General features: G+C 44.0%; 1 protein-coding gene across 1 annotated transcript in view; it reads right to left on the bottom strand.

Annotated features, from left to right (window-relative positions):
- LOC106592114 (high affinity cAMP-specific and IBMX-insensitive 3',5'-cyclic phosphodiesterase 8A) overlaps positions 1–5,428 on the bottom strand; it is a 395,948-nt gene extending 390,520 nt beyond the window's left edge. Inside the window, exon 1 of the mRNA XM_045689647.1 lies at positions 5,121–5,428. Coding sequence (XP_045545603.1) covers positions 5,121–5,249 — 129 coding nt within the window. The 5' untranslated portion in view covers positions 5,250–5,428. The remainder of the gene's footprint in view (positions 1–5,120) is intronic.
- Between the last annotated feature and the right edge of the window lie 10,196 nt (positions 5,429–15,624).

Here is a 15,624-nt window from a genome sequence, read left to right as displayed (position 1 = left end):
GTACTGGAGGACTGGAGGAGGGCTGTTGGGGGGTACTGGAGGAGGGCTGTTGGGGGGTACTGGAGGGCTGTTGGGGGGTACTGGAGGAGGGCTGTTGTGGGGGTACTGGAGGACTGGAGGTGCACTGTTGGGGGGGTACTAGAGGAGGGCTGTTGGGGGGTACTGGAGGACTGGAGTTGGGCTGATGGGGGGTACTGGAGGACTGGAGTTGGGCAGTACTGGAGTTGGGCAGTACTGGAGGACTGGAGTTGGGCAGTACTGGAGGACTGGAGTTGGGAAACACTGCTCTACTGCACAACTTTTGACCAGGGCCCATATGACATCACATCTCCGTCTGCCTATCACATAGCATCCTGTTCACTACACAGTGAACTAGTTTTAAACAGGGCCTAAAGGGCTCTAGGGCTGTACGTATCAAGATGCTACGTACAGGTTCTGCCGTCTGGTCTGACTGGGGTGGTTCTGCCGTCTGGTCTGACTGGGGTGGTTCTGCCGTCTGGTCTGACTGGGGTGGTTCTGCCGTCTGGTCTAATGACCAGGGTCTTCTTCACTAGTCACCAAGCATAAGACAACAGACTGAATCAGGGAAGGACGGAACTACCTGAAGTTTTCCAATGAAACGTCATTTTCCGTTCAATTGCAACGCGTTTAGCTACAGTGCGCACTAATGAACAGGACCCAGGCCTGGGTAGGAGGGCTAGAGAGGCAGGCAGGGAGAGGCGTGCCTGGGACATGGTGCACTTCAGGTCCTCAATGATCACAAAGAAGATTATTAAAGTAGCACACTGTGTCCCACAGGAGGTTGGTGGCACCTTAATCAGGGAGGACAGGCTCGTGGTAATGACTGGAGTGGAATCAGTGGAATGGTATCAAATACATCAAACACATTGTTTCCATGGTTTCCAGGTGTTTGATGCCATTCTCTCCGTTCCAGCCATTATTATGAGCCCTCCTCCCCTCAGAAACATCCACTGGTGTGTTCATGTGCACAGCACATGGGACCGCTTGAAATGGCCTAGCGACGTCCGGGTTTGGCCGATGTAGGCCATCATTGTAAATGAACTTGTGAATAAGAACTTGTTCTGAACTGACTAGCCTAGTTAAATAAAATAATAAAATATGAATCAATGCCATTATTCTCTGGTGTTAAAACTGTCTGTACGTCTGCTGCTGTGGTTGTGTCCACAGTACTACGTACGGCCCAGTACCAGGTCAGGCCTCCCTACGTACGGCCCAGTACCAGGTCAGGCCTCCCTACGTACGGCCCAGTACCAGGTCAGGCCTCCCTACGTACGGCCCAGTACCAGGTCAGGCCTCCCTACGTACGGCCCAGTACCAGGTCAGGCCTCCCTACATATGGCCCAGTACTAAGTACAGCCCAGTACCAGGTCAGGCCTCCCTACGTACGGCCCAGTACCAGGTCAGGGCTCCCTACGTACGGCCCAGTACCAGGTCAGGCCTCCCTACGTACGGCCCAGTGCCAGGTCAGGCCTCCCTACGTACGGCCCAGTACTAAGTACAGCCCAGTACTAGGTCAGGCCTCCCTACGTACGGCCCAGTACTAGGTCAGGCCTCCCTACGTACGGCCCAGTACTAAGTACAGCCCAGTAATAGGTCAGGCCTCACTACGTACGGCCCAGTACTAAGTACAGCCCAGTACCAGGTCAGGCCTCCCTACGTACGGCCCAGTACTAGGTCAGGCCTCCCTACGTACGGCCCAGTACTAAGTACAGCCCAGTAATAGGTCAGGCCTCCCTACGTACGACCCAGTACTAAGTACGGCCCAGTACCAGGTCAGGCCTCCCTACGTACGGCCCAGTACTAGGTCAGGCCTCCCTACGTACGGCCCAGTACTAAGTACAGCCCAGTAATAGGTCAGGCCTCCCTACGTACGACCCAGTACTAAGTACGGCCCAGTACCAGGTCAGGCCTCCCGACGTACGGCCCAGTACTAAGTACAGCCCAGTACCAGGTCAGAGCTCCCTACGTAGGGCCCAGTACCAGGTCAGGCCTCCCTACGTACGGCCCAGTACTAAGTATGGCCCAGTACCAGGTCAGGCATCCCTACGTACGGCCCAGTAATAGGTCAGGCCTCCCTACATATGGCCCAGTACTAACTACAGCCCGGTGCCAGGTCAGGCCTCCCTACGTACGGCCCGGTGCCAGGCCAGGCCTCCCTACGTACGGCCCGGTGCCAGGCCAGGCCTCCCTACGTACGGCCCGGTGCCAGGCCAGGCCTCCCTACGTACGGCCCGGTGCTAGGTACAGCCCAGTACCAGGTCAGGGCTCCCTACGTACCGCCCAGTGCCAGGTCAGGCCTCCCTACGTACGACCCAGTACTAAGTACGGCCCAGTACCAGGTCAGGCATCCCTACGTACGGCCCAGTAATAGGTCAGGCCTCCCTACATATGGCCCAGTACTAACTACAGCCCGGTGCCAGGTCAGGCCTCCCTACGTACGGCCCGGTGCCAGGTCAGGCCTCCCTACGTACGGCCCGGTGCCAGGCCAGGCCTCCCTACGTATGGCCCGGTGCTAGGTACAGCCCAGCACCAGGTCAGGCCTCCTACGTACGGCCCAGTACCAGGTCAGGCCTCCCTACGTACAGCCCAGGTCAGCCGTCGAATATGGGTCGCTGCTTGGGGGGGGGTCAGCCGTCGGATATGGGTCGCTGCTCGGCGCCCGGTGAAGCAGCCACAGTGTTTGGGTCGCTGCTTGTGTGTTTGTTGGTTAACTTTTGGATCAAGACTAAAAATTTGGATTTATTTCACCTGGAATGAGTTACTGAACACTGGGGACAGATTACCGTCTGGTTTCTGTCATCATCCAACAATATACTATCACTGTATATCCATCCACTGGTCATCCCACGATATAGTATTGCTGTATATTTGTACTGTATATCCACTGGTCATCCTGTTCTAGCTCCATGCTCACCCTACCTAGTTATATATAATGGAAGTGTTAAAACTCCTCTGTCTGTATTCTGTCTCTAAATGTTGTCCATCACTAGCAGCACCATTTCACCAGGTCCCATTCTGACTGTCAATGTTCTGGGTGATTAAAGGTGCTTGTGTTGATGTTTTAACTGTGACTGCCTCTACACCTGCTGTGGTTGGGCATACTGCCTCTACACCTGCTGTGGTTGGGCATACTGCCTCTACACCTGCTGTGGTTGGGCATACTGCCTCTACACCTGCTGTGGTTGGGCATACTGCCTCTACACCTGCTGTGGTTGGACAGGCCTAGATACTGCCTCTATACCTGCTGGGGTTGGTGTAGCAGGACAGGCCCACATACTGCCTCTACACATACTGCCTCCACACATACTGTGGTTGGATAGGCCTACATACTGCCTCTACACCTGCTGTAGTTGGACAGGTCTACATACTGCCTCTACACATACTGCCTCTACACCTGCTGTGGTTCGACAGGTCTACATACTGCCTCTACACATACTGCCTCTACACCTGCTGTGGTTCGACAGGTCTACATACTGCCTCTATACCTGCTGTAGTTGGACAGGTCTACATACTGCCTCTATACCTGCTGTAGTTGGACAGGTCTACATACTGCCTCTATACCTGCTGTAGTTGGACAGGTCTACATACTGCCTCTATACCTGCTGTGGTTGGACAGACCTACATACTGCTTCTATACCTGCTGTGGTTGGACAGGTCTACATACTGCCTCTATACCTGCTGTGGTTGGACAGGTCTACATACTGCCTCTATACCTGCTGTGGTTGGACAGGTCTACATACTGCCTCTATACCTGCTGTAGTTGGACAGGTCTACATACTGCCTCTATACCTGCTGTAGTTGGACAGGTCTACATCCTGCCTCTATACCTGCTGTAGTTGGACAGGTCTACATCCTGCCTCTATACCTGCTGTGGTTGGACAGACCTACATACTGCCTCTATACCTGCTGTGGTTGGACAGGTCTACATACTGCCTCCACACCTGCTGTGGTTGGACAGGTCTACATACTGTACCATATCCTAGATAAAAGATGACATTGTGATGTGATTAAAGTCATGTGATTTTTATCACATTAAATGACATGTCTGTATCAACATTGTGAGTTGGATGTACTCTATGCCCAGATCAGACTGTGTGTGGGCAGAAAAGTCCTGATTGAAATCTATCAGTACCACATGAGATGACATGTCACTGTTTGTTGGTTTATGGCCCAACAGACCGATGACGTGGCTTTACCATCCTAGACGTGTAGTAAATAACATGAATGTCAGCGTGAATACATTCTACACTACAGCCCCAACAGCCACGTCCACATGCATTAATGTGAATGAAGATGACGGTCCAATTATGACTACAGGGAATATTCAATCAAAAACCGGCCATGGTAATGTTCACTGTATCTTCATTTACACAACTACAGTACTGCCAAGCACTATGCGCGCACGCACACACACACTTTATCATCATACTGGAAGTGTAGGGTTTCTACATTTGACAGGAGTCCACCTGTTATTTTTACAGGGTTCAAATAACATTCTGCTATTTTATTTGAAAACATTACACGTTTAAATACTGTAGGCCAATATGTGTCAGTATGCAACTGTAAATATTCTGTACTGCTTGTTAGATTGAATTTCAACTACTCCCACACACAGAGTTGGCTGGATATGAAATAACCACAAGCTGTAAACAAATGCCATCTATTCATGAGAGAAAATAGCCGGGGAAGCTGTGACGTGGTAGGAGATGCATGTCCTCCATGCTGCCTGCCTGGCTAGGCCTTATGGTCTATATAGTGTTATGGAAGACTGAACAATACTCTCTGTATGACCCCACGACCTGCGCTGTGTGGAGGGAGGGAGGGAGCGTGGGTCACCGAGGTCGTACATTTGACTGAGGCCTAATCCACTTCTCCTTCTCCGAAAGTAAAGGAAGACAGAAAAGGAGGTTCATACTGCACATCAAGGTTTGATGGCCATATTATGCCGTACAGCACCCATTTCAACATCCTCATATCACTCAATCATAAATACATTGGATGGTACTGTAGAAGGAAGTATGTGACATTCAGACATGTGTTAGAAGGAGAGACTGTGTGTGTGTGTGTTCTCCAAGAAGAGTGGCCTGTGTGTGTCTCACCTTGATAGCGTTGGGTTTGATCAGAAGTCCTGGGGCAGGAGTGGTATTGGTCTGCTGGGAATCGTCTGATTCCTTTCCACTTTGATAGACCACCCTATCGGAGATATGAATGCTTGAAGCACAGCCCATGCTTCAACCCCACTTCTGCCAATCCCTCTAGCTCAAGTGCTTTACTAATACCTGGACGACTGTCATTCGGTATCTCTCCACTGATATCTTCTGGAGGTCTTTTTCTCCCTCTTTATAAATCGTAATGCTAAACGCTCTCTCCAGTTTCCCTAACACTAAGCATGAATAATAGACGTTCCTTCCCCCCACCCACCCACCCCCCCTAACCAGGAAACAGATTTCCTCTCTCCGATTTTTTTTTTTTTACATGAAGCAATTTAGAGAGATTTTCTACACGCGCCGTTTTATTCTTGCTCACACGAATCCCGTTATTATAGAATGCCGCTGTTCTATGGTTCTATTCCAGGGACAATTTATCCTTCATCACACGGCTTCCCCGCCTCGGATTCGTACATCATTTGCTCTCTCTCTGTCAATGTATGTATATTTTTTTTACTTTACTCTTTTCAAGTAAACGTCAGTCTTCTGGTTGAATTCAAGCAAAAGTTTGATCCATGTTCGTCCAATAAGCCTTCTGCTGAAATGGTCCTCCCCACCCAAAACCATCCAATTCCATTGGACTACTGTTTTTCTTTGACTATCAGGTTAGCCACTTCATTTCAAGACATTGGCCACAATCCGGTTCTCACGACAGTTTGTTCCAGCCTCATATACCCCATCATCAACAGGCTACAATATTCACACTGCATGGTGCTCCCCTCGACTGTCGCTCCAATCTCAAGACTCCCCCTTGCAACAAAATGCAATTTAGTCCGACAAAACATGCCATTTATCTGCCAAAAAATACCAATTAGGCGAAACAGAAATCTTTTGGTAGAATCTTCATTCAGACATCCACTGTCATCTTAAAGACGACCCGACAGATAGAAAACTGGGTAAAAATTAGTTGCAATTTTTTCCTCTTTCTGAAAAAAATATGAAGAGTGCTGTCAAATTATCTGTTGAAGAGGTACCTCCTCTGGATCAGACCAATCGCATAAAAACAGACCGCTGCGCGTCCCCAAGTTTCGCTTTTCAGAAAGGAAGGTGGGTGATTGTTCTTCATAAACGCAAAATACAGAAATTCTCTACATAATGGTGAATCATTTAAGTATTTTTCTCAGCCTTTCTAGCGTTTGTCCTTCCAATTCTTCGGCACTGCTTGACAGCAGCACGTCCAATAAAAGCTGCCGCAAGGATTGACCTCCAGCCTTTACTGACGTCAATGCAAATGAGCCTCCGCGGGCTAATCAGAGCGCGTCTCCAGCCAGCTGGGTGTGTCCAGCGCTCAGAGGGAACTTTAAACAGACCAGAGGACGTTCACACACAGCCTCCCCAAACCGGATGGCAATATGTTCACGGTCAAAATGTATATCTCACAGGGGTGGATGCCTCTATTTCTCTTTCAAGCTGTAGGAGATCTTGTGGACACTGCCTGTTCTGTTGTCATTTACTCTATGATCAGTGATTAAATCAATATTACGTCATACGTTTTCATTCATTTCACATGTCAACTGCATACATTATCAATATTAATATTGCTTTATTGTCAATGGACCCTATACTGTTCAATAACCAGTAATGCAAAAATAATGTATTATAAAATGGGTTATAGCCTACTACTGTTAAATAGTCTTGTTTAGGCCTACCTCTAAACTTCAACCAATAAATATCACAAATTGGGATATATTTCAAATGTTTTATGGTAATGTTATGGTATTTGTCTCTGGTACACTGTTGCTGGCTTCACGTGCTCGTGAGAAATAGAACACTGGGAAGTGATAAGTCTGACATGAATTCTTCAACCAATAAGATTTTAGCTAGCTTGATAAGCTTGCTAACATTGCTAATATTAAACTTAGCTAGCCTGTATACTATACAGACTCACCCGGCCTGCACAGCCGAGTAAGGGAAACAGCTCGATTCACACAAAAGTTATTATAAGCTTGTGTATGAAGTTCAGAATGACAATGTCACGTGTACAACATCTAAAGACCTGCATCACTATACTGAGAGTGTTTCTAAAAGGATGTTTGGGTGTTTTTGGGGCCTTTAAACATGTTTTTCAGGGCCCCCATACTGCAGAACAAGGACGAGGAAGTGATTTGCAGTAAAAAATAAAAAAATAAAAAATAACAAGTGATATACAAAAAAAAGATGTCTGAACAATTCTATAACATGCCATTTACATTTTTTTTTAAATTGATTTGGTTGTAAAAAATACAACTTTCCTGCATTTTTGAGTAGAATGTCCTTTTAAAAAGTAAACAGAAGTAACCTTCTCACATTCGTTCTACAGAAAACCTCAACCCACCGCAAATCTAATGACAACACCTTCAAATCTGTACATTTCGGTTTGTACATCAACAAATAACCTTAAATTCATTACATTTTCATCTCTCTTATCAAAATAAACCAATTAAATACAATTACTCAATAAAATGTTTGTATTATTGTTCCATACAATAATATGAAATCTTGAATTTTTTTATTCCAAAAAAATGTAAATAAATATTTTGATATAGTTTGGCAACCCCACTGCAATTCCCCTGCGACTCATCTAGGGGTGTCGACCCCCACTTTGAATACCATTGTACTAGGGTATGACTAGGGTATGCTACACCTTCATCAAAGACTTTCCTGCATAGAGAGCACAGATGTCAAAACAGGGCCTTTTTTAATTTCTATATTCTTATTTTAAATGTATGTGTCTCTGTCCTTGAGCTGTTCTTGTCTATTAATGTTCTGTATTATGTCATGTTTTATGTTCTGTGTGGACCCCAGGAAGAGCAACTGCTGCAATAGCTATTCTATACATTTTGCAATGAGACTGAGAGAACATGCTGCAGTTTTAAATTCCTGCAATTCTTTTGTCATGGCTTATGACATGTTCATATGCTATCTGGAGGGGCCCAACCTCCAGGGGCCCCCCAACTGACGTGTTCATATGCTATCTGGAGGGGCCCGACCTCCAGGGGGCCCTCAACCCTGCGTGCCCGTTCTGTAATCCGGCCTTGCTAATGGGGATCCTAATAAAATAACAAATAACAAAAATGTGAGATAGTTTACTCTGACAGCAAAATTAACAATTTTCAGCAATTGGCAATAAAGTATCTATTCTATTCAACAGTAGAATAATAACGGCCTGCTGGTACACACCCTATACTGATCAAGGTCCTGACGAGCAGATGCTCAGTAGAATAAAAGCCTGCTGGTACACACCCTGTACTGATCAGGTCCTGACGAGCAGATGCTCAGTAGAATAAAGGCCTGCTGGTACACACCCTGTACTGATCAAGGTCCTGACGAGCAGCTTCTCATTAGAATAAAGGCCTGCTGGTAGGAGGAGAGCTGGCTATCTCAGAGCCTGTATTCATAAAGTGACTCAGAGTAGGAGTGCTGATCTAGGATCAGGTCCCTGCTGTCCATATAATCGTATTCATTATGATATTAAAGGCAAAACTGATTCTAGATCACCACTCCTACTCTGAGTTGCTTTGTGAATCAAACTATTAGTAATACAGGACTGACTGTTACTTGAAAATAAAAATAAAAAATGAGTACATTTTACATGTTAAATTTTAGATGGTAAAGATGAACATGATCTCTTTGTATCGTTCAACTGAAAACGGTCATTCTGTGCTGCTATTTGGGCTTGTTGATGTCGTCTCAAATGGCACCCTATTCCCTATACACTGACTGTACCAAACATTAAGAACACCTTTCCAATATTGAGTTGTACACTCAGTGTATAGTACACTACTTTTGGCCATCTGGTCATCTGATACTGTATGCAGTGATCATTGCCAGGTATATTGATGTATACTCTTTCAGGTAACAAGACATTTCAGCAAACTTTTTTTAACCAAATATTGGGATTGAGATTTTACTTGCGATTTAGATCAAAACACTTGGGTGAACTGTTGGAATCATAGATATAAAATTAGTGTTCTGATTCTATGGTTGGTGTTGTTTGCCATGACAACTAATGAAAACAACAGGTATGGTAGAAGTTGTTGTGACAGGGTAGGAACCAAAGAGTTGGTCAGAGTTTCCCAGGGGAACCTTATTACATTTGAACTTAAGGCATGAAAATGTTTTATCTAAATATTGCAATTTTGATTAAAATTTGATTCGTTGTGCAGCCTTAGTTTGAAACAGGTGCTTAATTATCACAGGGTTATACATCATCACAGGATTACATGTACAACTGCTGCTGTCATTATTACCATGACATGAACGGTATCCTAAATGGCTCCCTATTCCCTATATAGAGCACTACTTTTGACCAGACTAGCCTTTTAGTCTTTTCTCTCAGCCAAGAGACTAGCATAGTCTTTTCTCACAGTCAAGGGACTGGCATTAGCATAGTCTTTTCTCTCAGCCAAGAGACTAGCATTAGTATAGTATTTTCTCACAGCCAAGGGACTGGCATTAGCGTAGTCTTTTCTCTCAGCCAAGAGACTAGCATTAGCATAGTATTTTCTCACAGCCAAGAGACTAGCATTAGCATAGTATTTTCTCTCAGCCAAGAGACTAGCATAGTCTTTTCTCTCAGCCAAGAGACTAGCATTAGCATAGTATTTTCTCACAGCCAAGAGACTAGCAGTAGCATAGTCTTTTCTCACAGCCAAGAGACTAGCATTAGCATAGTCTTTTCTCTCAACCAAGAGACTAGCATAGTATTTTTTCACAGCCAAGAGACTAGCATTTGCACAATTATATGAACTTCCATGTTTAGAATGAAGTTCACACAAATAAAGTTCCCTCCGGAAGAAGTGTAGATCCAACAATTTGTGTGTTTGGGTTGTGTATTCTTGAACATTACTATACTTTTCAAAGATCTAGTTACTGGATGTGGTGCTCCAATGCAGAAATGCAAGATATTAGCAGTATGCAAGTTTTCTTTCAGGGTGCCATACCTCTATTCCACCAGGAGATGTCAGGAGAGTACAGGTGTTACAGATAACAGGATCAATCTCTGTCTCTCTCTGTTTCTCTTTCTCTGTTTCTCTCTCTCTGTTTCTCTCTCTCTGTTTCTCTCTCTCTGTTTCTCTCTCTGTGTTTCTCTCTCTCTCTCTCTCTCTCTCTCTCTCTCTGTCTCTCTCTGTTTCTCTCTCTCAATTCAATTTAAGGGCTTTATTGGCATGGGAAACATAAGTTAACATTGCCAAAGCAAGTGAAGTAGATAATAAACAATACAAATTAACAGTAAACATTACAGTACACTCACAAAAGTTCCAAAACTCTCTTTCTGACTCTCTGTCTCTCTCTGTCTCATTCTGTAACAAAATTCAGTCTCCTAAAGCTCCCCCTCAATGAGATAATGATTATTAATACTCTGACAGTATCACTTTCTGATCCATCTCATCTGCATGACATATCAAACTATTTACAATACAAGCAGAAGACCTGAGTCAAATACGTTAAGGTCAAATACTTTCAGATACTTAACAATCACTTAAAGCGATAGTTCACCCAAATTACAAAATGACATATTGGATTCGTTACCCTGTAAGCAGTCTATGGACACGGTATGACAGAAATCCATGCTTTGATTTAGTTTCCCTAGTTTCCACATGCAAACGTTTTAGCATTTGTGGCACAGATCATGGGACCGATCTATAAGTTACTTCGTTGCGCTTCACAATACATTTTGAGATACTTTCGGATGATTTGGACATGATGCACTGAAAATGCTAATATTGGTCCTATGACTTGAATGGGATTTGTGCCACAAATGCTAAAACGTTAGCATGTGGAAACAGTGCCAGTCAAACTAAACCAAAACATGGGTTGCTGTCATACCTTGTTCATAGACTGCTTACAGGGTAAGGAAACCAATGTGTCATTTTGTAATTTGGGTGAACTTTCCCTTTAAATTAACTTGCCCAATGCAATGGAACCAACAAAATAGTCCCAAAAGTACATCTGCACTCACCCTGCTAAATCAAGCTCACCCTATCTGTCCTGGTCAAATGTAGTGCACTACATAGGGAATAGGGCCCTGGTCTAAAGTAGTGCACCCACATAGGGAATAGGGTGCTATTTGGGACGGAGCCCTAATGTAATTGACGTACTGTATTAGGCTCAGGTCTGACAACATGGAGCAGGGAACAATAAAGCTAATAGAATGAGAGGGATTTACCAGCCTAATGAAGAGCAGCAGTAAGTACACTGTTGGCCTAGGGTAGGGGTCTGTTGCCTGCGCTGGATGTCACACACACACATTTGTTTTACTATTTTTACAAAAAAAATTATTACAATTAAAACATTTCGCTAACCCTAAACCTAACCCCTAACCCTAACTTTAACCCCTAATCCTAATTGTAACCCTAACCCTAATTGTAACCCTAAACCCTAACCACCCCCACACACAACACACACACACGCACACGCACACACACACACAAAGACACACACACACACACACACACACACACACACACACACACACACACACACACACACACACACACACACACACACACACACACACACACACACACACACACACACACACTAATCAGTACTGTCTGTGAAACAATGAACCTGTCTGGCCTCTTGTTTGGGGTTCCATGAGAATATGAACGTTAATCATGTTTCACTTTAACCCTCTCTATGGTATGCACTATGAATAAGTCAAATTCAATGCAATTATAATACACACAATCAAAGTTGTCAACTTTGCTAGGTGTGACACAGCAAAAATCAATGATTATATCACTCCTAAATGATCACTCTGCAATCTCTTCATTCAAATAATGAATCTGTGAGCTAGCTCACAGATTACTGCACCTGTACATAGCCCATCTATAATTTAGCCCAAACAACTACCTCTTCCCCTACTGTATTTATTTATTTATTTTGCTCCTTTGCACCCCATTATTTATATTTCTACTTTGCACTTTCTTCCACTGCAAATCTACCATTCCAGTGTTTTACTTGCAATATTGTATGTACTTCGCCACCATTGGCCTTTTTTTGCCTTTACCTCCCTCATCTCACCTCATTTGCTCACATTGTATATTGACTTATTTTTCTACTGTATTATTGACTGTATGTTTGTTTTACTCCATGTGTAACTCTGTGTTGTTGTATGTGTCAAACTGCTTTGCTTTATCTTGGCCAGGTTGCAATTGTAAATGAGAACTTGTTCTCAACTTGCCTACCTGGTTAAATAAAGGTGACATTTAAAAAATTAAAAAATAAAAGACTCAATCATGGGCACTCTTACTGACAGTTGTGGCTGCTCTGTGTGATGTATTGTTGTCTCTTGCCCTTTGTGCTGTTGTCTGTGTCCAATAAGGTTTGTACCATGTTTTGTGCTGCTACCATGTTGTTATGTTGTGTTGCTACCATGCTGTGTTGTCATGTGTTGCTGCCTTGCTATGTTGTCTTAGGTTGTTGTTGTGAAGGAACAGCTAAAGGAATGGCTGTGTGTTGTGTTGGGAGGACTAAAGGAATGGTTATGTGTTGTGTTGGGAGGACTAAAGGAATGGCTGTGTGTTGTGTTGGGAGGACTAAAGGAATGGCTGTGTGTTGTATTGGGAGGACTAAAGGAATTGCTGTGTGTTGTGTTGAGAGGACTAAAGGAATGGCTGTGTGTTGTGTTGAGAGGACTAAAGGAATGGTTATGTGTTGTGTTGGGAGGACTAAAGGAATGGCTGTGTGTTGTGTTGGGAGGACTAAAGGAATGGCTGTGTGTTGTGTTGGGAGGACTAAAGGAATGGCTGTGTGTTGTGTTGAGAGGACTAAAGGAATGGTTATGTGTTGTGTTGGGAGGACTAAAGGAATGGCTGTGTGTTGTGTTGGGAGGACTAAAGGAATGGCTGTGTGTTGTGTTGGGAGGACTAAAGGAATGGTTATGTGTTGTGTTGGGAGGACTAAAGGAATGGCTGTGTGTTGGGAGGACTAAAGGAATGGTTAGGCGACCACTAGGATTAGCGATCCATTGAGCCTTAGCCCTGTACAGGCGCCTCAGCCTGGCCCAGATAGGACAATCCTCCTGGGGTCGGCCTGCTGCATTAAGGCCTGTTATGGAGCAACCTGGTCTGGGCTAGAGGAGGAATACCATCACCGTCTCAAAACACCAACTAGCACTTTAACCTGTACATATACTTATAAAACCGCACTCATTCAGCCCACTTTGCCTGCAAATATCCTTTACTATCTCATATTGTTGTTGTTTTAAATCAGTGATTTCCTCTGTACTGTCACAAGGTGTGGTTCAAGGAAGCAGGAGAGGTAGAGTCAAGCGCAGGAGACAGATGATTCCGTGAATACTTTAATATATACACACGGGAAAAAGGTATAAGCACGGTCGGGCAGGGCGTATAAATAAAACGCACCACCCTCTCCAAACATAACGCAGGGACGCAGCCCAATATAAACTCCGCGTAAAACACGGGCAGAGGAAAAACACAGAACCTCACTTCAAAACATGAGCCCTGACAAAAACAATCCCGCACAAAACACAAACCTACCTAGCTAGCCTAAATACCACCCCCCGACTAACAACTAATACAAAACAGGTGCGTGCCTATCCTAGACCTAACTAACAGAACGTAAAACAGAGGATCGGTGGAAGCTAGTAGGCCGGTGACGACGACCGCCGAGGAGGGGCGCCACCATCCGTAGGTGTCGTGACATGTACTGTATGTATGTATTGTGATTGCTGCTAAATCAATCGCCTCGTTGAGGACATTAAAGTTTTCTAAACTAACCTAAAACTAGTTCAGGGGCGCCAGGGTGGACAACTCCCTCTGGTCCTGGAGAGGGTTTCAGGGAATGCATGGTTTTGTTCCACCATAGCACTAACCCACCTAATTGAAGTAATCAGAGCTGGGCTGGAACCACAGTCAGCATCCACACAGCAGCTCTGAACGACTGCAGTTACTCTTCTGAGCTACATGTAGTTGAGTTGTAGATGGTAGGAATACATGTCAAACATCAGTCTGGTTGTTTCAGCTCAGTGACAAGATGACCCTAATGAACCCTACGTACTCAGACTACATGCTATCAGATATGGCTATAGCCACAGTACATACTATCAGATATGGCTATAGCCACAGTACATACTATCAGATATGGCTATAGCCACAGTACATACTATCAGATATGGCTATAGCCACAGTACATACTATCAGATATGGCTATAGCCACAGTACATACAATCAGATATGGCTATAGCCACAGTACATACTATCAGATATGGCTATAGCCACAGTACATGCAATCAGATATGGCTATAGCCACAGTACATACTATCAGATATGGCTATAGCCACAGTACATACTATCAGATATGGCTATAGCCACAGTACATACTATCAGATATGGCTATAGCCACAGTACATACTATCAGATATGGCTATAGTCACAGTACATGCTATCAGATATGGCTATAGCTACAGTACATACTATCAGATATGGCCATAGCCACAGTATATACTATCAGATATGGCTATAGCCACAGTACATGCTATCAGATATGGCTATAGTCACAGTACATACTCCAGTAGTTACTGGAGGGAGGTTATTAATTTACTAAAGGTTTTAGGGGTTAAATATGGGAGTGTAGTTTGTCTTATGTTGTTAATACTGAAAATAGATTAACATCATGATTATATAACTGTTATTAAACTGTGTAGTCCACAATGGTCATGATTATATAACTGTTATTAAACTGTGTAGTCCACAATGGTCATGATTATATAACTGTTATTAAACTGTGTAGTCCACAATGGTCATGATTTTATAACTGTGATTAAACTGTGTAGTCCACAATGGTCATGATTATATAACTGTTATTAAACTGTGTAGTCCACAATGGTCATGATTTTATAACTGTGATTAAACTGTGTAGTCCACAATGGTCATGATTATATAACTGTTATTAAACTGTGTAGTCCACAATGGTCATGATTATATAACTGTTATTAAACTGTGTAGTCCACAATGGTCATGATTATATAACTGTTATTAAACTGTGTAGTCCACAATGGTCATGATTATATAACTGTTATTAAACTGTGTAGTCCACAATGGTCATGATTTTATAACTGTTATTAAACTGTGTAGTCCACAATGGTCAAACAATGTGGTGAAAGACTAAACATGAACATGACCCTGGTGTACTGTGAATAAGGTAAAGGGTCTCAGTCTTGTAAATAAGCCCTTCCAACCCCACAACCTGACTCACTGACTGTAACCTACATTCTTTACTGTCCTGTTGTGGTGTCAATCTGATTAGGGATCAGCAGGTAGGCTTCTAAGTGACATAAAGCGTCCTGTCAGCCAGGAGCCATCTGCTAACTTTCATTCTGTCACAGGCAGCCAGAATGTACACTAGCCCAGCCTATCTTCCTATTCTAGTCTGTAGTCTAATAGCAATA

This window comes from Salmo salar, chromosome ssa11 (assembly GCF_905237065.1).
Source record: "Salmo salar chromosome ssa11, Ssal_v3.1, whole genome shotgun sequence".
In the NCBI taxonomy this organism is placed as follows: Eukaryota; Metazoa; Chordata; class Actinopteri; order Salmoniformes; family Salmonidae; genus Salmo; species Salmo salar.
Note: the sequence above shows the minus strand (reverse complement) of the source record. Positions and strands in the feature narration are given on the sequence as shown.